A 24144-nucleotide genomic window follows, 5' to 3' on the forward strand; every position below is an offset into this window, starting at 1 on the left:
AACTCTAGTGGCAAATGCTACAAGAATGGCGTTATGTATCACATGGACTACTAGCGTTAACTTTCAGAGATCAGACGTTTCAGGAAGAGTAAGGAAGATATTGCTTCATTCTACGCATATCTTCTGAAATGATCATGACGGTAACGTAGAGAATTTCAGGGTCATACGGAGACAGCCATTCTTAGCGCGCACCATTCACGATTTGGTTAAAGGGGAGCGCTTCCTGCGTGCGCTTTAGAGTAACAGCATGAAACGGGGAGGCAACAACCTGTTGCTCTAGCCCTGGCTACATGCCAGCTGATCAATTCATTATGTCGACGGGCTCATCTCCTGCCGCTCGCACTCTGCACTGATTTTCTCACGAGGAACCCCCTGAATGGGGGGTCGCAAAAGGTCAATAATGCTTACCTCATTTGATACCCCACTTATTGTCTGTCATGCAACCAGGCGGGATTGAAGGTATCTACTGGTGATCACGTTACAGAGTGTAGCTGAAATGCTTAACTGGCGAGTTACTCACAACAGTGCTACTAGTGATAATACAAATAAGAACAAAGACAACGTTAAATAAACCACACATTGCATTATACCTACAACAACAGTTGCTGAACTTGATATTTCCTCATAAAGAAACCCAAGAAATTTCACAGAGTGAGAAAGAAGTGACACATGAAATAATAGCGTTTCTGCAAGAAGAGCCAGTGGAATGTGTGATATCGTTCACGCCCGACTGTACGCACAATGTACACGAGTAGTACAATTATGACGATACCTGCTTAACAAGTGGAAGTGATACTGAACAGGTGTCTCGCCACGTATTTCAACATCCTTGTCGTATAGGGAGCCACAAATCCCGTCTCCAATGCAACGTAGTAAAGGATAATCGTTATCTAAGAAGCGGGTACTAATCATAATTGTGTTCATCGAAGTTCATCTGCAGAATAGTAAAAAAAAAAAAAAAAGAAAAACAGTTATGAACTGATTTCGAATAAGTCTGAAGCAATATGACCGTGTAGTGCATAAGGAAAATCTACGCAAATTCAAGAGAGAACAAGGCGCACTTGTTACAAAAACTGGTGTCTGCGCGTTCCAAGGATGATCGATTTACCGAATGTGCATGATAGTGACCTACTACATTATGTACATAAAATTGTGCACAACATATACTACAGTGATTTCAAGGGAATAGTTTCATAACTTAAAACATTGCTACGGAGCTGGAAGATATAAGATAACGAATTTCCAAACAAAGCGTCAACTTGACGATGCACAGCAAACTGTAGAATCGGCCCGAAAATTTGTGTGAGATAGAGAAACTTATCGCATCGTTCAGTAAGGAATCTGTTTTCACCTCCGACCTGTCGGGATTTCAGGAGGAAACGTATACGAAAGGAGCCCTGGAAAGTAGAGGTACCAAGAAAATGGTATCAAGATCAACTAACATCGATGACTTAACGCATTCGTATACAACTATGCCGACTGTTAATATGAATGGTAAATTGGCTGAAATGTTACTTACTGTACTGCGAGAAGCTGGAGGTGCTCTGCCCCCTACAAATCTTATTCGTATCCGTGGTCTTGCAATGGCAGTAGGTAATATTTACGTCACAGCAATCAAGAGTAGGTAAATGAAAGAAAGAAACTACAACTACGGCATGAGCATCGCTTTCGGCTAAAACTTGGTCAAAATAACTTGTTTTTGCATGATTCCTCGTCTGCATATAAAAATAATACCCACTTAGAGCAAACAATCTCTCCTGAAAAGTGTGCGACATTGTAGCTCATACCATTTGGACCCACTGGACAAATTCAGCCTCTAGATGTTTGTTTTTATCCGTACCTTTGAAACATATTATCACACTATCTTCAGCTACACCATAAAGGATAGCGTTTCACGGTAAGCTTCACGAGATACTGTTCGTCATTCCGCTGCATGAAATCACATTCCATCAGTTCCCTTCAGCCCGTCACACCAATATGATTCTATAGGCATTGTTTAAGAGTGGGTACCTAGATGAACGTCCTGCATGGTTTGTAGTTCCCAAGCAGTTCGCCTTCGATCTTGATGGTGCGTACATTTGTGATCGCTGTTGCACGCCATTTTTCATTCAGTGTTCATGGTGCAAGTTAATGGTTTGTTTTGGACATTTCTCGAATGTCGACGATGTCTATTTTGTGAAGTGTAATACATACACTATGTGATCGAAAGTATCTGGAGACCTGGCTGGAAATGACTTATAAGTTCGTAGCGCCCTCCATCAATAATGCTGGAATTCAATATGGTGTTGGCCCATACGTTCAATCATGTGCTGGGAGGTTTCTTTGGGAATGGCACCCTATTCTTCACGAAGCGCTGCACTGAGCAGAGGTATCGATGTTGGTCGTTGAGGACTGGCACAGAGTCGGCGTTCCAAAAAATCCCACAGGTGTTCTATAGGATTCACGTCAGGACTCTGTGCAGGTCAGTCTATTACTGGGATGCTATTGTCGTGTAACCACTCCACCATAGGCAGTGCATTATGAACAGGTGCTTGATCGTGTTGAAAGATGCAATCGCTATCCCCGAATTGCTCTTCAACAGTGGGAAGCAAGAAGGTGTTTAAAACATCAATGTGGGCCAATGCTGTGATAGTGCCACTCAAAACAACAAGGCGTGCAACCCCTTTCCATGAAAAACACGACCACACCATAACACCGCCGCCTCCGAAATTTACTTTTGGCACTACACACGCTGGCAAATGACGTTCACCGGGCATTCGCCATACTCACACCCTGCAATCGGATCGCCACATTGTGTACTGTGATTCGTCACTCCACCCAACGTTTTCCCACTGTTCAATTGTCCAATGTTTATGCTCCCAACACCAAGCGAGGCCTCGTTTGGCATCTACCGGCGTAATGTGCGGCTTATGAGCAGCCGCTCGAGCATGAAATCCAAATTTCCTCACCTCCCGCCTAACTGTCATAGTACTAGCAGTGGATCCTGCTGCAGTTTGGAATTCCTGTGTGATGGTCTGGATAGTGGCATAGCATGCAACAACTCAATAGATTAACATCCCTCAGTCAAGTGTTCGCGACATTCTCCAGAATTTTTAGAAGGAGAGGAAAGTGTATAATCTCGCCGGCACACCTTGAATCCGAAACATAAACAAGGCCGTGTGAAGGCCTATTGTGACATGAGTGAAACACTGACTACAAAAGCGACTTTCAAACCAAGGTGACGTGCGATTCGATTAGCATCCCAAAGAAGGACTTTTCTGACAGTTTCACAGGGTAATATGGAATTTCTGTAAGTTGTCTCAAGGGAGGGAGATAATGTAGAACATCCGAAGAATGAAAATCAACATCTTAATTTTTTTCTATTTTTTGTTGATCCAGTCTCGAAACTTTTTGACAGACGGTGTAGAGTTGCTGGAGTCCACACAGTTGCGAAACCGGGTGCTGCAAATTCATACGTCCGCCACCTTCTGCTGTGCTGGTCACGGGTACCATGGGGATGCAGAGCCGAGCACACCTTGTAGTGTTCCCAAGAGCGAGAGTTCTGTTTACTGAGCTTGGTAGCGGGGCTGCCATCATGTGCGATGTATGATTTCAGGGAGCAGGCACAGCGGAGCAACCATCTGCAGCACCTCTACGGGCCGGCCAGCATGTGACACGATGAACATTTCTTGCTACCAGGAGACGCAGAATTGCAGCGCCCTTGGCAGTCAGATTTCCATTGTGTCTACAGTAGTGTGACGGTCCACGTATGATTGCAGGGAATACGCAAACCTGAGCAACCAGTTGCAGCAAGTGTACACATCGGCCAGCATGTGCTACAACGGCCGCTGCTACGTGGGGGACGAGCAGCTGGAGAGAGCCATGCAAAATTCTCGGCAGCCGGAGTTTCTGGAATGGGCGTGGGTGTCGTGGCGAGACACAGTGGGCCGCCCATCCAGGTCAATCTTCAGGAAGCTCGTCATTCTCATGAACACTGCCGCCAAGCGCAGACGTGAGTAACCTCTTGTATATTTCAGTAACATCTGTATGCTTCATTACGTTACTACATTAGTGAAATTCGATTGATACCGATATGACAGCTGATATCCATGCAAAAGTCTACAGAGTATTTTCTAATACACCGAAAATTTCAGTCGTACAAGGAACTTTGACTGTTTAGGCGTCTGTCAGGGGCAGTGAGAACGTAAATCAGGCGTGATGCGGGAGGTGGAATGATTGTCGTGCAGATAATGTCAATTAGGGGTGAGTACAGTGGGAGGGTGGTGAGAGGCAGGGAGAGGAACTGGTAATGTGTGCCTTGTGACTCCGAGAAAGGCAGCGGTTTGCCAGCTAGGAATGTGGGAGGGAGGGTTAGTAGGTATATGGGTTAGACATTTAGTGCACAAATGTAAGGGCCAGTGGGGAGCGGCGCACACTGGAGGCGACGTGACATCGTGAGCTGGGAGGGGATGACAGAACGGAGATAGGGCAAACTATTGGGTGGAGGGTGTGGGGACAATGTGTTCCTTTAGACTGAGGGAAGGATTATTATGGGAGTTGAGACCGTGTTGTAAGAATGAAACCCAACTGCGTAGTTCAGAGAAGCTGGTAATGGTGGGAAGGATCCAGATGGCCCAGGTTGTGAGGCAGTCATTGAAGCTGAACTTGTGCTCAGCTGTATGCTGTGCCACTCCGAGGTCAACTTTGTTGTAAGCCACAATTTGGCAATGGCCTTTCATGCTGGTGGACAGTTGGTTGGGTGCCTTCACAGATGGCGCAGCCTCTGATGGGTTAGGGTAAGTCTTTGACAGGACTGGAGTAGAAAGTACTGGGTGGGTGTATTTGTCAGATCTTGCACCTTGATATGCTACAGGGATCATTTCAGGACAGGATGAGAAATAATCAAAGCCCTGGTAAATGATGTGGTTTAGTTGAATCAGTCCAGGGTGATACTGCTGACCTTGGGGTTGATGGGAGACCTGGGGCTGTGCATGATATGGCATGGGAAATACGTTTGTGGACTAGGTTTGGAGGTATTGCCCATCTGTGAAAGTCTTCTTGAGTCCGTCAGCACACTAGACAAGCGAGTTCTCATCACTGCAGATATGTCGCCTGTGAGTTGTATGGGAGGAATTTTTTTAAACTTCCTGGCAGATTAATATTGTGTGCCAGACCGAGACTCGAACTCGGGAGCTTTGCCTTTCGCGGGCAAGTGCTCTATCAACTGAGCTACCCAAGCACGACCCACGACCCGTCCTCACAATTCTACTTCCGCCAGTACCTCGTCTCCAACCTTCCTAACTTCACAGTTCTCCTGTGAAAGTTTCATTCAGTTTTTTTTTTTAATTGAAAGGGATGGCAGCTGTCAAAATGCAAGTACTGTAGGTGGTTTGTGGGTTTAATGTAGTAAGAGATGTGGAAGAAGCCGTCAGAGATGTGGAGTACAACATCCAGGAAAATGTCACATAGAGTAGAGGAGGACCAAGTAACGTGGATGGAAAAGGTGTTGAGATTGTGAAAGAAAGTTGATAGGCTGTCTTGGCCCTGAGTGGAGATCATGAAGATGTCATCAATAAACCTGAATCAGACTAGGTGTTGTGAGTTTTGGGAGGGTGGGAAGGTTTCCTCTACATCGTCTATAATCAATTTGCCATAGGAGGGTGCCTAGAGGCCTCTGATGGCTGTTCCATTGACTTGTTTGTATACCTTCCCTTCAAAGGAAAGGTAGTTGTGAGTGATGATATAGTTGTTAAGGGGTATGAGAAACGAGGTGCTAAGATTAGAGTCTTAAGGAAGTTAGGAGAGGTAGTTTTCGGCAGCGGCAAGCCCATGGGCATGAGGGATTTTGGTGTATAGGGAAGTGGCATCGTCAGTAATGAGTAGGAATCCAGGAGGTAAATGGATATCGATGATAGGAAGTTGGAGAAGGAAGTAGTTGGTGTCTTTGATGTGAGCTCTTAGGTTTCGGACTGTTGATTGGACATGTTGGTCAAGAGGAGGGGAAATTCTTTCAGTGGGTGCACAATAACTAGCTTCAGTGAGGTATCCAGGATTGTTAGGTTTTTGGATTTTCAGGAGCCTGTAGAAGGTTAGTGTGCAGGGTGTTCTTGGGGCAAGGGGAGAGAGAAAGTCAGGTGAGAGGTTTTGGGAAAGATTTAAGAATTTCAGTAGGAACTGGAGTTTATGTTGGATTTCGCGAATGGGATTAGCTGGACAGAGGTTGTTGGTGGAGGACTCAGACAGCTGGCAGAAAGCTTCCATTAATGCAACTCATCACAACAGTGGTGAAACCTTTGTCTGCAGGTAGGATGATTAGGTAGGGATCAGTTTCCAGATCGTTTATGGCTGTTCTTTCTTCTGTGGAAAAATTCGTGTATTTGGGAAGGGACCTGGGGAAGGATGTTGATGCTAAGTTGGAAGTAAGAAATTCCTGGAAGGTGACAAGAGGTGGTTGTAGGGAGGGGAGTGGGGAAGGGTCATTGCAGGATGGTTGTATGAACTGCTAGAGGCAGAAGACAGTGTTGAGATTCGACTGACTTTGGTTCAAGAGACTGGAGGCAAAAAATTGTTTCCGTTATCCAAAGGCCTACCATAGAGACAAGTTTAATCACGTTGGACTTTTCAGAGACCTACTCTACTTCCTCTTTATCCTACAGTGCTGGCACTTCTCTGGAACCAGTTACTGCAAGTTAAGCCAACTTATCCCAACTTTCAGCACTTTCTCTCCCAGTTCATACCATAATCCAACTGTGACCCTATTCTCCTCCCACCTACTCACCCCATGATCGCCTACCATGAGTTCCTTACCTCCAAACTGGCATCACTATCCTTTCTCAGGTCCTTTCCCAAGAATACTAACCTTACAGCAGAAGAAAGGACAGCCATACACAATGTGAAAACTGATAGTGACCTGATCATCCTTCCTGCAGACAAGGTCTCCACAACAGTCATGATGAGTTGCAGTGACTTTCTGACAGAAGGACTCTGCAAATGTCTGTCTCCTCCATCTAAAAGGTTGTCCAACATAAACTCCAATCCCAAATCCATAGGACCTTCTCTCCCACTTCACCTCGACAGTACTCCAAACACTCACCTTCTACGTACTCCCCAAAATCCATGAACCCAACAATTCTGGACACCCCTCTGCACGTTGTTGTCATGTTCCAGCTGAAAGATTTTCCATTCTTCTTGACCAACATCCCAACGAGTTGCCCAAAACCCATTCCCCCAGGTCAAAGATGCTAACCACTTCCTTCCCCAACTTTCTACCATCCACACCCGTTTACCTCCTGGATACCTACTCCTCACTGTTGATGCCTCATCCCTATATACCAACATCCCTAATGCCCATGTCCTTACCACTCTTAGACACTACCTCTCCCAATATACTTCATTCTCCATATCCGCCATCTCATTCCTCATACACCTTACCATCTGCATCCTGACCATATTAAACCTGCTGACCACTAACTTTACTTGCATTTTATAGCTAGCATACCTCCCATACAAAAAAATCGCTCCTATACACTGTAGTCAACCATGGAATATGTATCTGCATTGATGAGAACTTCCTTGCCCAGCATGCTGTAGGTCTCATGAAGGCTTTCACAGACAGGTAATACTTCCAAACATAATACACAAACAGATTTCTTGTGCCATATCATCATACACCCCCAATCCTCCTACCGCACTCAAGAATCAGCTAAAAAGGTGTGCCCCACTTGTCACCCAGTATCACATAGGAATGGAACAACTAAACCATATTCTTCACCAGAGCACTGATTTTAACTCATCCTGCAGTGAAATGAGAGACGTCATGCCCATATCCATCTCACCCTTATAAATTAGTTTTCTGTGGACTACCAGGTCTACACATCTTAGTCCATCCCTATGCCACTCCCTCTCACAATGTACCCAGCACCTCCTACTCCACTCCTGTTACAGGCTTTTCCTACCACAACAGAGGCGGGGCCAACTGTGAAAGCAGCCATGTAATATATCAACTCTGCTATAACACTGGAGAGCTTTTTATGTCTACATGTCAACCTCCAGGATGAATGGTCACTTCAAAACTGCCCATAATTGCCCTGGACTCAGTCTCAGCTAACTCACTGTTGCAGCGCTCCACTCAACAGGTTTCACTTCCTCCATCCTATCGTTCCCCTCCAACTGCAATCTGCAGGTCGTCTGCAGTGTTTGCCGCTTCCCATCGGCCCCTACAATCGTGCATTGCTTGCCTAGACCATATACCTACCTCCCCTCTTCCCTGTCTTCTTAGCCAGCAAATCCAAAGCCTCCCTCCGAGACACTAGCCACCCACTCCCAGTCTCTCTCCCTGCCTCTCCCCTTCCTCCCCCTGTACCCACCCCTAGCTGTCATTTTGTTTTTAGTAAGTAACTTGAAAAATTAATAAAGGCAGCTTATTTATGTCACACACTTGATGTTTTTACAAAAAAATGAGGCTGCATACGAATTTTCAGCTTTCTGAGTCTAATATTTAGTGGTTTCAATTTTTCGTAACAATGCCTATTTTAATCAAAATATTGCTGTGATCAAGCTAGACTTGTAACTTCTAATAAATACACATATTTGCATATTATGGACAATTCTTAGCTTTATAATTTTATTACTGAGCGCCACTTATTTTTTCTTAAGATTGTATATTTTGCCTAACATATTCATTTGATCATTCTGAAACTTTACGGTTGACATTAAAATACTCAAGCATAAACTGACGAACTATGGAAAAGTTATATTAATTTCATCCCTGAATTATGGTGCAATCCTTTATATGTTAAGCACAGGCGTGTTATGATGGACGTCGCGCTGGTAGTAGTTAACTGGGGTAAGCCCCGGCACAGTCACTCGCCCCTGTATCCCTTACAATGATACAGCGCTTGATTCGCCTCATGGTAATCTTCTTCTTCTCCGAAAAACCTGTTCATAAACTTATCACGTGTTCCCATGAACACAACAGTCAGCTTAAAAAGGAACAGAAACCGGCGTCTTTAAAACAATTTTGTAGTACTGCGATCCATTATGGGCACAAAAAGTGGCAGAACTTTCAGCCACGGACAGTAATATACTGGCCACACCTTCGATGAAAAAAATCCATCGCTGGTTCAAATGTTGCCTGGTGAAGTGAATTGCAAGCAAGCACAGTACGTTCCTGCTTGGTCTTTCATGATAGACTTTTTTATGTATCATCAAAGAGAAATGTCCAGAAATGTTGAGTCAGGAGACTGAGTACGCCAGTCCACTGTTTCTCCACGAACATTACATCTGACAGGATACCTTCGGCGCAGAAAACGACGAGCACGCAAGGCATTCTGTGCTGAACATCCATCGCACACAACGGCACTTTATCCAGAAGGCGAGGAAGAACTCGTGTGAGAAAACTGGCATATGCCCTGCTGTTTCGGTTAGCAATAATGAAATAAGGGCCAATAACTGTAGTAATAAGCATCCCACGCCAGACCTTAACTCTCCACTGACGATGATGTTCTATATGTCTAAGCAACCATGGGTTTTCGTTGGCTCAATAATGCATGATATTTCCTTTGGTTAAGAAGGAGAGTTCATCACTAAAAAGAATGTTGGAGACGAAGTTGTGGCTGGACAGCATTTGCTGCTATTCCCACTGATTCATTTGTACATTATTCAGGAAATCATCACGATGCAGTTAGTGGTGTAAACGTACATTATAAGGATGGAACTGGTGACGTGTTAGGGATGTGGTGTGTACAGGTTTTAGGAATACCAATCGTCTGTTCAAGCTGTATAGAGGCCTCATGAGGATTCATTGCAACAGAAGTGACAGCATTAACTTTTGCGGCTTCACCTGTGCAAGTTCAATGCCAATAACGATGCCTTGGGTCGAAACTTTCCGTTTCTTTCAGCGTCATAACAAGGCGAGAAAACTTATGTGGGAAAGGTGTTTACTTGATAGTGTGCTCTGTAGAATTTCTCTGCCAGAGTAGCTTTACGCCTAGTTTCTGTCACAGTAAAAGGAAAGCAATGATGAAGTTTTTAATCAAGGAGTGTCTTTTCAACACACAACTAATCTTTTAAAAATGCCTCAGTACAGCACTACATTTGCCCGTATTGTAATTAAGGAAACATTATTGCAGTTACTGTTCTGCTAACGCACTTTTTAAGATATTGGTGGCATTTAACCTCCTCTTCGATGGCGCACATTGTTCCCAAACGAATCTCCAGCTGAAGACGCTCGACGGAATGACGGTTGTGCATTTTCGTCGTGTTTTTATTTGTTCACTTTTATCTCTATCAAGTGGTGAATTTCGACACCCTGGGTACCTGCACGACATGTTAGTACAGGGGAATCAAAATCACTTCTGTGTTACGTTTTGAACAACGTCATGTTTGCATGATTGGTACACTGTGATACGTTTCTGAACAGGTCTTGAGGAGAGCAAGTGGACTGCCGAATAAAAGAATATGAGGGCGTGCTGAAAAGTAATGCCTCTGAAGTTTTAATGTGAAAACTTGTGAAGCTCTTCAAATATATCAAACGTTATTATCAGTCTACGTCTCCATTCCTCATGTCTACATAATGACAGCTGTCTGCCACTGAAGGGCTCCGCATTGCAGCATGTAACGTGGCGGTGTGTAACCTAAATATGTCAATCCGATCCGATTTTAATTTGTTTCCAACCTCGAAAGAACATTTTCGAAGGCTTCACTGTGACAGGAGCGGTGCACGCAGGGGTGAGGCTGAGGCTCCCTCAACGATGTCAGACATTCTGCAGTAACGGAACGAATAAACTGATCTGTTGTTGGAGGAAATGTGTTCGTCACCAGGGTGATTACGTTGCGAAAGAAATATGTGGACATGAAGAATAAAGATGTACAATCTTAACAAAAAATTTTATTTAGGTAGCTGTAAGAGTTTTCACATAAGAAATTCGGAGGTATTACATTTTAGCAAGCACTCGATACGGTAGTATTTAATATAGCACTCCGTCTTCAGGCCGCGAGTGGCCTACCGGGACCATCCGACCACCGTGTCATCCTCAGAGGAGGATGCGGATAGGAGGGGCGTTGGGTCAGCACACCGCTCTCCCGGCCGTTATGATGGCATTCTTGAACGAAGCCGCTACTATTCGGTCGAGTAGCTCCTCCATTGGCATCACGAGGCTGAGTGCACCCCGAGAAATGGCAACAGCGCATGGCGGCCTGAATGGTCACCCATCCAAGTGCCGACCACGCCCAACAGCGCTTAACTTCGGTTATCTCACGGGAACCGGTGTATCCACTGCGGCAAGGTCGTTGCGTATTTAATATAGACTAATGCTATTTATATATTCGTAACCAACAAAGCTACAAGAAAGAAGATCATACTGGTTAAAGCCCTCCTGACAGCTAAAAACCATTTGACTGGTACATTTCTATTGGTTTACCCTGGATAAAAAGTTGCTTGATATCGTCAGGATCAATGGTACATACTGTATAAGATTTTGTTGTCTGTAACAGTGAGTCGAATTAATTCTCTTTTCTCGAGTTTCCTGCTCGTCAAAAAGGCGCGACGTTTCTGTGAGTGTGACTCTCAGCATTATCGAGACGGTTTCCTTGTAATCTTCGCATAGACAGTACCGGTGAGAGGCTTCTTAATTTACACTTAAAAAAAAAAAACAAAGAAAAGCGACACACCATGAAGAATTATCCGAATAAGGCGAAAATCGGCAGATGTGATGTATGTAAAGACAAGCAAACGATTAAAGTTTCAGAAAAATCTGATGATTTATTCGGGAGAAAGAGCTTCACAAATTGAGCAAGTCAGTAATGCGTTGGTACAAAAAAATGGTTCAAATGGATCTGAGCACTATGGCACTTAACATCTGAGGTCATCAGTCCTCTAGAGCTTAGAACTACTTAAACCTAACTAACCTAAGGACATCACACACATCCATGCCCGAAGCAGGATTCGAACCTGCGACCGTAGTAGCCGCGCGGTTCCGGACTGAAACGCCTAGAACCGCTCGGCCACACCGGCCGGCCGTGTTGCTTTGAGCAGTATGGGACTAAACTTCTGAGGTCATCAGTCCCCTAGTACTTAGAACTACTTAAACCTAACTAACCTAAGGACATCACACACCTCCATGCCCGAGTCAGGATTCGAACCTGTAGGTCCTAACACCGCTCGGCCGCGCCTTGGTACAACTCTGGCCCTAATGCAAGCAGTTATTCGACTTATCAATGATCGATACAGTTTCTGGATGTCATCCTAAGGTATATCGTGCCGAATTCTGTCCTATTGGCGCGTCAGTTGGTCAAAATCCCGTGATGGTTAAGGGACCTTGCCCTTATGTTCTCAATTGAGAAGAGATCTGGCGACCTAGCTGGCCAAGGTAGGATTAGGCAAACACTAGGGCACGCAGTAGAAATTCTCCCCGTTTGCAGACGAGCATTACCTTGTTGAAATGTAAGCCCAAGATGGCTTGCCATGAGGAACCGCAAAACGGGGCGTAGAATATCGTCGATTTAACACTGTGCTGTAAGGGCGCCGCGGATGACGTTCAATGGGGTCCTGCTATGAAAAGAAATGGCACCGGTGATCATCACTCCTGGTCGTCGAACAGTGTGGTGGGTTGATATCCCACAGCCGTCCGGGGCGTCTCCAGGCATGTCTCCGTTATGAAATACATTGAATGGAGTAGAATTGTCTCCAGTAATGAGCCTCGCCTCTAACTGAGCCCCGATGATCACTACCCGTTGTTTTGCCAAAACTATTGACGAGTGTGTGCGTTAGGCTCTACTTGACCGTCGTTAGCTCGGTAACTTCGCTTTTTAGGCTTCAGCTGCCGCTACAACGCCACACTGCATATGATTGTCATAGAGGTTAAAACTTACTAATACCAATGTATTAGCATGTGTCCGACTCTCTGTTTATCAGACTGACCCAAGAATACGATCGCTAATATTAATCAAAGAAAGTCTGTCTTTTTTTCTTTTTTAACTAGCTTTTGCAAATAAGACCCAGTCGCTTTACATAACTGCAGCTGATCAGTGTATGTTTCTAGCGTTTGCTGTTCCTGCAGTCGTAGTAAAAGCCGTAACGTGTGTAAGATCCAGTCGCTCTGGGCAATCGTTAATAACGACCTATTCAAAAACTAAACTTTCAAGTAATGTTTGAGTCTTATACATGACTCAGAGCCAAGAGTCTCCTCGAACTTCATTCGTCTCTTAGGTTTTATGTGTCAGTGTGAATCATTCAACATGTCGCAGGGACACTTTAGATACATATTTTCGCTCTGTTTTAAAACAGAAGATGTTATGTACATAGGATGTTTATGGCTATAGAAAAGCACGTATCATATTTTTAAAAGTAAAAAGAATCAAGTGAAATGATGCCATCATTGGCCGGCAAACGTTGAAACGTGGCAAAGTGCTGTGCACGAATGGCCACGCTTCCCATAAGCAATAGTTTTAACAAATTCATTCGATAGCTGCTCTACTGGCCATTAAAATTGCTACACCAAGAAGAAATGCAGGTGATAAACGGGTATTCATTAGACAAATATATTATACTTGAACTCACATGTGATTACATTTTCACGCAATTTGGGTGCATAGATTCTGAGAAATCAGTACCCAGAACAACCACCTCTGGCCGTAATAACGACCTTGATACGCCTCGGCGTTGAGTCAAACAGAGCTTGGATGCCGTGTACAGGTACAGCTGCCCATGCAACTTCAACACGATTCACAGTTCATTAAGAGTAGTGACTGGCGTGTTATGACGAGCCAGTTGCTCGGCCACCATTGACCAGACGTCCTGTTTCCAGAAAGGCCCGTACAGGACCTGTAACATGCGGTCGTGCATTATCCTGCTGAAGTGTAGGGTTTCGCAGGGATAGAATGAAGGGTAGAGCCACGGGTCATAACACATCTGAAATGTAACGCCCACTTTTCAAAGTGCCGTCAATGCGAACAAGAGGTGACCGAGACGTGTAACCAATGGTACCCCATACCATCACGCAGGGTGATACGCCAGTATGGCGATGACGAATACACGCTTCCAATGTGCGTTCACCACCATGTCACCAAACACGGAAGCGACAATCATGATGGTGTAAACATAACCTGGATTCATCCGAAAAAATGACGTTTTGCCATTTGTGGTTGAGTACACCATCGCAGGCTCTCCTGTCTGTGATGCAGCGTCAAGGGTAACCGCAGCCATGGTCTCCGAGCTGATAGTCCATGCTGCTGCAGACGTCGTCGAATGTTCGTGCAAACGGTTGATGTCTTGCAAACGTCCCCTTGTGTTGACCCAGGGATCGAGACATGGCTCCACGATCCGTTACAGCCACGCGGATAAGATGCCTGTCATATCGACTGCTAGTGATACGCGGCCGTTGGGAACCAGCACGGCGTTCCTTATTACCCTCCTGAACCCACCGATTCCATATTCTGCTAACAGTCATTGGATCTCGACCAACGCGAGCAGTAATGTCGCGATACGATAAACGGCAGTTACGATAGGCTACAATCTGCCCTTTATAAAAGTCGGAAACGTGATGGTACGCATTTCTCCTCCTTACACGAGGCATCACAACAACGTTTCACCAGGCAACGCCAGTCAACTGCTGTTTGTGTATGAGAAATCGGTTGGAAACGTTCCTCATGTCAGCATGTTGCAGGTGTCACTACCGGCGCCAGCTTTGTGTGAATGCTCATAAAAGTTAATCATTTGCATATCACAGCATCTTCTTCCTGTCGGTTAAATTTCGTGTCTGTAGCATGTCATCTTCGTTGTGTAGCAATTTTAATGGCCAGCAGTGTAAGAATATGAGGTGCCTTCAGAAAGAAACCCGGTTGTTGTACGCGCAATGAAACTAAAGGTATAGCCTTTTTAATTAAGCAAGCGCCGATTAGAATGCAACGGGATTGTAGACGGACGGCCAGAGCGGAGGTAGCGTGCCGAAGGGTTAGGATAAGAGCCGAGTCGGGCGCGGTAGGCCAGCACGATGACTTGCAAGTACGTGAAGGCGAAAGGACACAGAAAAGCCAGCGGTAGCTTGGAAATACGCGCAGCATCCACAGGTGGACATCCCTTGGGGATGGGGAAGGTGGACTGGTCCCACCAGAGGCTGCAGAAGGGTAAAAAAGTAGTTCGTTTGAAAATCTTTAAATTAGAGCAGAAGAGTGTAAATCAAAAGTGTATATGCGCAGAAAGCAACAGGGAAAGTATGAGGTAAAATGTGTCTGTTTTAAGGGAAGAGATGGTGGCTGATGTCACAAGCGGTTTAGTGGGGCCGAAGGGCGCACAGCACGCCACTGTTGAGGACTAGCGGCTCGACAGGGGAGCAGTACGGATGGTCGGCAACTGCGCTCCCGCAAGAGTACAAACTAAGCTTTGCTTTTTGGCTGAATCTGAATAACACCATGGCAAAGTGACGTTCGTATAGGTGGTGAAGTTATATTGACTGTGAATGAACTTTTAACTTACTATGTGACAATTACTGAGGCATACACGCAAATAGTTAATGGAGCAAAGCTTACTGGGTGCAGCAACACGACGCTCATGCCGTTATAATTTTGTTTGTGTTTTCTGCCAATGATTGTTTTGACCGGTTGGTTATGATCATACTTATTTTTATGTGGGGTATCGAGTGTAAGTAAAGACTGAGTTCCGTTGCGTCCGGTAATACAATATCCTGGCCTTGTGCATTAAAAGACCAGCGTGGCAGCTGAGTGAATTATATTAATACGATCACAATTGGGATTAGCCTGATTGAGATAACAACCAAATGTAATCGGTATCCGACAGTGGTCTTAGACATACTTAGAGGGGCATATCCGTCTGACCGCTATCTGGATGGAATCTGACGTGTAAACTAAGATTTTTCAGTTGATTCGTAATAAATTGTATCAAAGGATTTTGAAATCAACGTGTCTCTAGAATATAACTGCTTTTGTCAGAGCTGCGTTGCATTATTTAGTAGCACCGGAATTCCGCTCCAAAACCTTCTACGTATTTGCTAAGTCGAAAATCCACAGGGTGCCAAATAACGTACGAGCTGCTGAACTGCAGGTAAGGGCAGGTAAGATTACAGGTCGAGAAAGTGCGGAGGCCGACCACACTGCCACTGCGCAGGTAAGTCACAAAAAGGACCTAACACGCACCCCCATAAATCTACCGCTTACCGTACCAGACAGTCCAAGGGGTCCAGTACGCTATAAGTTAGTGTTTGTCATTCCGCAGAGGGGATATTACAAGGTGGGACACCGGCATAGGGAATGCAAAAATCCCGTCTGGGGTAGGAAGAGAGCCTTGAGCAAATCGTTCTATGTGACGACAGTTCGGCGACCGGCGCGTCGATGAAGATGAGATGAAACGATGAGGGCAATAGAAAAAAATAAACAAATAAATAAATGTCATGCTTCAGAAATGTTTGATCTAAGTTGCGCACAAAAACTTTGCATCATGAACGTGTGTGGTCATAGTTTCAAAGGGAGCAAAGGATTTGAGAATCAGCATTATGAAACTAAAATTAAAACTTAACTGTGAAATAAAAAATCAATTATAACGAAAGTAAAGGCAGTCTGCTCTAAAGTGTGCATCTTGGTGCATCTCTGATTTCAAAATCTGCTTCTGGGCAACAATACATACCGTGTTACTCCACCCAGTTCTCTGTAACGTGGTTGGAGCCTCGGTGTCATGCAGTCTAGACGTTGCTCCTCAAGCGGCACCACTCCCTGACATCGGTCCTCCTAAGCATATCCAGTGTGAGCGCCCGGCGGAGGTTCGAGTCCTCCCTCGGGCATGGGTGTGTGTGTTTGTCCTTAGGATAATTTAGGTTAGTAATTTAGGTTAAGTAGTGTGTAAGCTTAGGGATATCCAGGGTTCGTGCGACAACGCAGTGCCGATTTTTCAAATGGTCCCAAGCTCTCTTTGTCGTGTTCACGCCAGCAAATCTATATCTACGTCTGCATCTATACTCCGCAAGCCTCCTCGCGGTGTGTGGCGAATTGTAACTTATGCGCCATTGTCAAAAATGTTCAAATGTGTGTGAAATCTTATGGGACTTAACTGCTAAGGTCATCAGTCCCTAAGCTTACACACTACTTAACCTAAATTATCCTAAGGACAAACATACACACCCATGCCCGAGGGAGGACTCGAACCTCCGCCGGGCGCCATTGTCACTTCGTCCTCCCAGTAGCGAATGGCTCGCGGGAAGACCGATTGTTAGCAAGCCGAGTCTCTCTGATTTTGTCTTCATGGTCTTTTCGCGAGATGGACCTAGGAGGAAGGATTATGTTTGTAGACCCCTCCAGGAAAGTACGCTCTCGGAACTTTAATAGTAAATCAAACCGTGATGAAAACACCTCCCTTGCAGCGTCGGCCGAACTTCTAAGTGACGATTTCGCCCTTTCTAAATGAATATGTTACGAAGCGTGCTGCTCTTATTTGGACCCTGTCTCTTTTCTCCATCAATCCTATCTGCTATGGACCGCAGGCCGACAAGCAGTACCCAAGTATTGTTCGAACAAGTATTTTGTGAGACACCTGCTTTGCTGGTAGAGTATATTTACTAAGGAATCTTATCTGGAGTCATTCCACTAGTTTGAGTCCAGCCTTCGGGAAGACTGTGTTCATGAGGTGGGCGAGATGTGCTAGTGGATTATCGTCTTGTAAAAAGAAATCCATCACCGAAATGTTTACAGTAGAGCTAGTAATTACTTTGGAACGTCCCCTTTGAACAATTTATACACGACTGTGCTTAACCTGACACACAATATTTTGTTAGCGCAACGCAATCTGACTTTCAAAATTCCCTACAAAAGAATGGCCCTGACTAACATTAAACTATACCTTTCACAAATCACTTACCTCACAAAAATCTTCGCTGCTCAAGCTACTGCAATATAGCGAGCGCCACTACTGCCAGCTAAATAAAAGATTCAAACTACTGAAGGCACTAACTATTGATGGGGATAGTTAGCAAATGAAAGATATTAATAGAGAACAAACAATGTATTTACCTTGATATCATCATATATAAATATAGCAGTTCATGACAAATTACAAATCTCAGCCATCTCTCTCCCCACATCCACCACTGCTGGCGGCTCACCTCCAACTGCGCAACGCTACGCGCTGTTCACATCCAGCTGCCGCTGCCCAACACTACAATGGCAGACAACAATGCAAACTAGCCACAGACTGCACACAGCACAGCCAGTGATTTTCATACAGAGGTGGCGTTACCAATAAAAAAACCTAAACAGCCTACTTACATAGCCCCAATGCTCCCCACAAAAAAATTTTACAAAATATTTTTGGGCAGTGGCCAATAATGATTTGAAAAAATTTTTCATAATTACAATAACAAAGATATCAAATGCACACACTTATTTATACAACGTTGGTCAAAAGCTAAAATTTTGTCACAGTCCATAAAGACAGTCCTGATCATTCATTACGGTAAAATATAGTGTTTTTCTCAAAGTCTGAGCAGTAGAAGAAAATGCACACGGAAGTAGTGGATTTCCATGCAGTCTTGAAGAAGTAGTGTTGTCCTTCCAACGGCAAGACAGTGCTGACTCTCGACATGCAGACAAGTATTGGGTCACAACAGAGCAAACCCACTGCAGAGTCAGTCGAAGTTTTGATGAATATTGGTAGGTCATCACAGAGCAGACCCACTGTAGTCCTGGTAGAGATTACGATATTGGTGGGCCACCAGAGGTGCAGACCCACTGCAGGCCTTGTAGAAATAATGGTACTGGTGAGTCAGCAAAGGTGTAGACCCACTGTAGTCCTTGTAGAAATGGCCAGCAGCCATCTGTTGCGACTGTGCAGGTGCACAATCACCATCGAAGAGTCTTGCAGAGAATATAGCAAGTCCATAAACCACCACTTGTGCACTCACAAAGTTTTTGGAATTGTCCTTAGAACCAGCAATGCTGTTATCCAGTCCCTTGCTGAATTATCAACACACGTGCAAACACTAACAGTCCCTACTTCTCACATATTGTCCATATACTATGACCAACAGAAACGTGTGCAGTGAAATGTAACTAACAAGTTAATAATATCATGAACTGGTGACAATTACAATTTTATAACATAATAATACAATAACAAAGGTACAGAATACATTATTAAAAACATAACAATACAGATAACATCTGTAGTACAGGCTTTACAAAAGAATCGAACTAACATATACATCAGTGGAATTATGACATGAGTACATACATAAAAGATCACAATAACTTTTGAAACATCAACTTCACACATGAGCATTAAAACAAAACAGAATTAATAATATCTAACATCTTTACAAAGTAAATAACATATTATTAATGCCAATTATATTCGAGGATAACAGTATTCCTCATCATAGTGAATGTAGCTTAATATTAAAAGAAGAAAAAATTCTATGAAACTACACAGAGACAGGAAGAAAACAAATACTCAAGGGTACACAAACACATAGTGGGATAACACCAATAGGAAAGGACAGGGTTCGTTTTCAGTGTAACATTTGGTACTGCAGTCCAACCCAAAACTTCATATATCTTTCCTCTTATTTCATCCTTTGTTTCCACCAAAAAAATCCTATCCAAGCATGCTTTCTGTATTCTATTCATATTTCTTTCAATATAATTATTTCTCAGTGTACAATACTCATTTTGGCCCAAATCTTTTTCATATTGTCCATAGTCAGTTTCTTATATAGTCTACCCCCTCTTAAGCTAACTTAAATCTACTGAGCTCAGATGCTAAACTAAGGGACGAGGCAATGCAGCAGCACATAAAACAATTAATATAAACATCAATGACAAAAATACAAATGCCAAAGCAATTGCAATATTACAACTAATATAGGGCACTGTGCAGCAAAAAAAAAAAAAAAAAATCTGGCTTAGCAGAGTAACACAAATTAAAGTTCAGTAGCACTATGCCTCGCAAACAGCAGCTTATATCGAAACATGACATAGCTCAAGCAGAAAAAATAGTACACTAAAGATAACAATGCAGATAAGGCAAATGTATAATCACATCTTAATGTCTAAGTAATTAAAGTGGTGCACCACAACAACTGATTGTAAAAAGAAATATTACCACGTACTTGAAAAGAAAATTATGTGTTACTGTTCTAGTTCCTTCTTATTGTTCTTTCCTTTCCAAGTGCTCCTTTTTTAAAGAATGTGGATCATAAAATAATTATTTAATAGATCTGTTGACAGAAAGTGTTCACATTAGCAAATGCATTTCATTTTATAAAAGCAATGCTGCAACACAGCTGGAAACCAGATATCAAATGAAATAAGCAATTACGCAAACCAAAGCATAAAAACATCATTCAATAGCTATGTGGCATTTCGTAAGTCAGTAGCTCTCAATTCTCGTAGAAAGACACTTGTCATTATCAGGTTTGCAGATGTAAGAATATTTCCGAGGATAATGGCCTCCCCTTTTTTTTTGTTCTACCTGTGCCGCTGAAAAGGGCTCGCAATAATGGCTTTTTCTCCAGGTGTCTGACACAGCTGGGTGCCCGTGACGCATTACGTGCAGGTGGTCACTTAACTTTCGTACGGAAATATTTACGACAGCAGTTTCTGCTACCGTGGAAGTCTCATATAAAAATATTTCACAGGTCAAGAATTAGCGTTGCAAATCTGTAGAAACAAAATCCTATGAATATAACAGTGTCCAAAAAATTTTCAGTGGCATTGTGATACATTCACACATGATTCACACATGTCATAACTCTTAAAGTACGATTCTTGGTTTCCAACATCCTTTTTCACAAGTCAAGAGTCCCTACCCACTATTCATTACTCCTTACCTTATTACACATATACGTATCCATCGACACTCGTCAATATTTCGTCATTATAAATATGAAGCATAATCAAATAACTCATATAGCCTCAGCCTATTAATCATAAACATACCTCAGCAGCATAATACACATCGTCGTCGTAAAAATAACATCATAACACCTCAGTCAAATCTCAAAATCGTCGTAGCTTCCTCCAATAATTTCTAAGCCTAAAAAAATTCTCTGCTCATGTCAAAAGTGTCAGCTGCCTCAAACGTACTTTAAAAAATCATGATCTCATACCAAATACATCATTCAAAGCTCTCATAGTATCACAATGGTTCCGAAAAATATGAACAGTTTACAAAGTACAGACAAAATACAGTTTCATAAGTGAGAAGTTACCCAACTGTGTATTGCGTAAACATGTGTCACTGACGTAGTAAAAAACATGTTTATCTCTCAGTTAAATGATCAGATCGCTGTGTAATCTATGTTTTAGAGAAATATGGTACCGATGTGTAAAGTTGTATAAGCAAATACCATATTAGCTAGGGTTTCTTGTGCTTGCCAAACACATGGTACACAAAGTAAGCGTATACCGCCCTGAGGATTAATGTAATTATACCCTCAGGTGTTACAGATTACAGCAATGGAATGAAATGTATCATGGAAAACTTTCTTTGTAATTCAAAAATCTTTAAAAATAAATGTTTTAAGTACAAAATTAATCACTCAAATGCGTGTCCTGTAGCGCTAAATGTGCGTCTTGCTGTAAGATAATTCTGTGGAAGTGTCGTAATTATCGTCCTCCGAAAGCTAAGTTCTGCAGAAGTCAATGTACTTACCCCATCAGAAGCGAAAGTGAAATGCTTTGTGTATAGATATCATAATTATTATGCACATTACTGTGATCAAGAAAATACTATACTGTAAAGTATTGTTGTGCTAAGAAAAGGGCCTCACATTGTAGCTTACTACTAAAACATGTTTTGCTTTCCAGAAGAATTCAGAAAAACTGTGCGGATATAAAACAGAAACACTGCAAAAGCAACATTGTAAATTGTCACTCATTAGTAGCGTCGTGATAAAATCGTGTAACTGTCACATAAACTAACACTGTGTCATCTGGTATCTCACAGAAAGTACTTTAAATCCAGAATATATTTTCAGGTCAACCAGAATGTTGCCTTAAAATCTCATTAGCAGTACTGGTAAATGTTCTAAGTATGTGAGCCTTATAGTCGTTACGTAATCGTGCAACAAACAAGCAAGAATGTACAAATACAATGCTGTGTCGTCTGTTCACTATAACAATGCATTCGTAATTTCTGTTTAAAATGTTCCCTAGGTTCTAGACTGGATATTGTACTTCAAACATTGTTGTATGTTAACAGTTTCTTAAGCATACTAGTAACGTGAAGTGAAACGTTTTATGGCAAAGACAAAGTTAAAAAGCAGATTATCTCTCAATAAATGGTTTTACATGTGAAATGTGGTGTAAACCTTTACTCTTCCTAGTACGCAGAGTTTCAACTTCAACACAATTATCATGTGGTATACGTCGGATTCTGTAAGGTCCATTGTAAACTAGAAAGAATTTGTGACTCAAGTGTTTCTTCTTATGTGACAATGAATGAGCTTTAATGAGAACTTTCTGACCAATATACAATTTCTTTGCATTTGCTTTACCGTGTAGTTTTCTCCTTTTGTCTGCTGCAGATTTTATATTTTTAAGAGCCAAATCAATTATGTCTTTGTGTCGAAGTTTACGTGTATTTGGGAAAGGTACAAGCTCTCTGATTCTGTTCGGTGGTTCTTCATTCTTTAGTACAAGAGTAGGCGGTAAAGCAGTGGAATCATGAGGCATTTCATTCAGCACATTTTGAAATAAGTGTAAATATCTGTCCCAATGCTGATGCTTTCTGTGACAATAAAGTCTGCAAAGCTTATTGATTTCTTTCATAATCCGTTCAGACGGGTTACAATGTGGTGAGTACAATGAAATAAAAACAGGTTTGATTTTATGGTTGCGAAGCATGCGTGACCAAACAGCAGATCTGAATTGCGGTCCGTTATCTGAAATGACTTTACTAACGTGTCCAACTTCACGTAAGAAATTTTTAACAAAGACGTTGGATACAGACCGTCCAGTGGCTTTACGTAACGGTGTGAAAGAAACAAATTTTGAAGTAAGTTCAACAGCGACTAGAACGTACGAAAATCCATTAGATGTTCTGACAAGCGGTCCCAAGAGATCAACAGCAGCAAATTCTTTTAATTTAGAAGGAATGATAGGAAACAGCGGAGCACTATGGGAGATAGTAGATGGTTTCGCCTTTTGACAAAGTTTACAAATAGACAAGACTCTTCGAATTCTTTTTTCCATATTGTTAAAATAACAAGTCGTTCGAAGAATATGATAACATTTTCGTGGACTAAAATGTGCGTAGCTGAAATGAATGTACCAAATGAGCTTATTAACAAAATCGTCAGGAATGCAAAGTACCCATAGCTTGTCATCAACAGTGCAGCGTTTGAACAGTATGTTGTTTCTAACCAGATAATAATGCCGAATCTGTGTGTGTGTCTTTTCATGCCATTTGCTCTTGATGTCTTTCCAAATCGGATCTTTATCTTGTTCATGAGCAATGTCCTTTAAAGATGTGGTGATGAAGTTTTCAAAGGCGACTTTCTGAATGTAAAGAATACTGAAATTTTTCTCGAGGTTGCCTTCTGTGTTACTTTTCCCAAGCCCAGCCGGTGCGCGTGACAGTGCCTCCGCAACAATGTTCTCCTTGCCGGGAATGTAGACTATTGTGAAGCGGAATTCTTGCAGAAACAATGCCCAACGTTTTAACCTGTCATGATTTAATTTTGAGGACATAAGAAATTGTAATGCACGATGATCACTGTATACTTTTACGTGCTTACCAGAAAGAAAGAAACAGAATTTGTTAAATGCCCAAACGATAGCTAAAGCTTCTAATTCAGTAACGGAATAATTTTTTTCAGATTTTGTTAGCACTCGGCTAGCAAAAGCAATGGTTTTCTGAACGGTAGTGTCATTTTCTATGGCTTCTTGAAATAAATGGGCACCAAGACCGACTTTAGAAGAATCCGTGCTAAGGCAGAAATCTTGTGACAGATCTGGATGAGCTAAGATTGGCGCGTGAAGTAACGCTTCTTTCAAAGAATTGAATTCCAATTGTGCTTGTTCGTCCCAGTTCCAAATAGTATTTTTTCCAGTGAGAGAACAAAGTTTTGGTGTAACAAGAATTTGCATATTCAGAAAACGACGGTAAAAATTTACGAGACCTAGAAAACTGCGGACTTGTCTTTTTGTAGATGGAACTGGAAT

The 24144-nt window shown here is 42.8% G+C and overlaps 1 protein-coding gene across 1 annotated transcript in view; it reads left to right on the plus strand.

Moving 5' to 3' along the window:
• LOC126470973 (angiotensin-converting enzyme-like) overlaps positions 1 to 24144 on the plus strand; it is a 186060-nt gene that overhangs the window by 12243 nt on the left and 149673 nt on the right. The window contains exon 2 of the mRNA XM_050099019.1: positions 3759 to 3991. Coding sequence (XP_049954976.1) covers positions 3759 to 3991 — 233 coding nt within the window. The remainder of the gene's footprint in view (positions 1 to 3758; positions 3992 to 24144) is intronic.

Source organism: Schistocerca serialis, chromosome 3 (genome assembly GCF_023864345.2).
Source record: "Schistocerca serialis cubense isolate TAMUIC-IGC-003099 chromosome 3, iqSchSeri2.2, whole genome shotgun sequence".
Lineage (NCBI taxonomy): Eukaryota > Metazoa > Arthropoda > Insecta > Orthoptera > Acrididae > Schistocerca > Schistocerca serialis.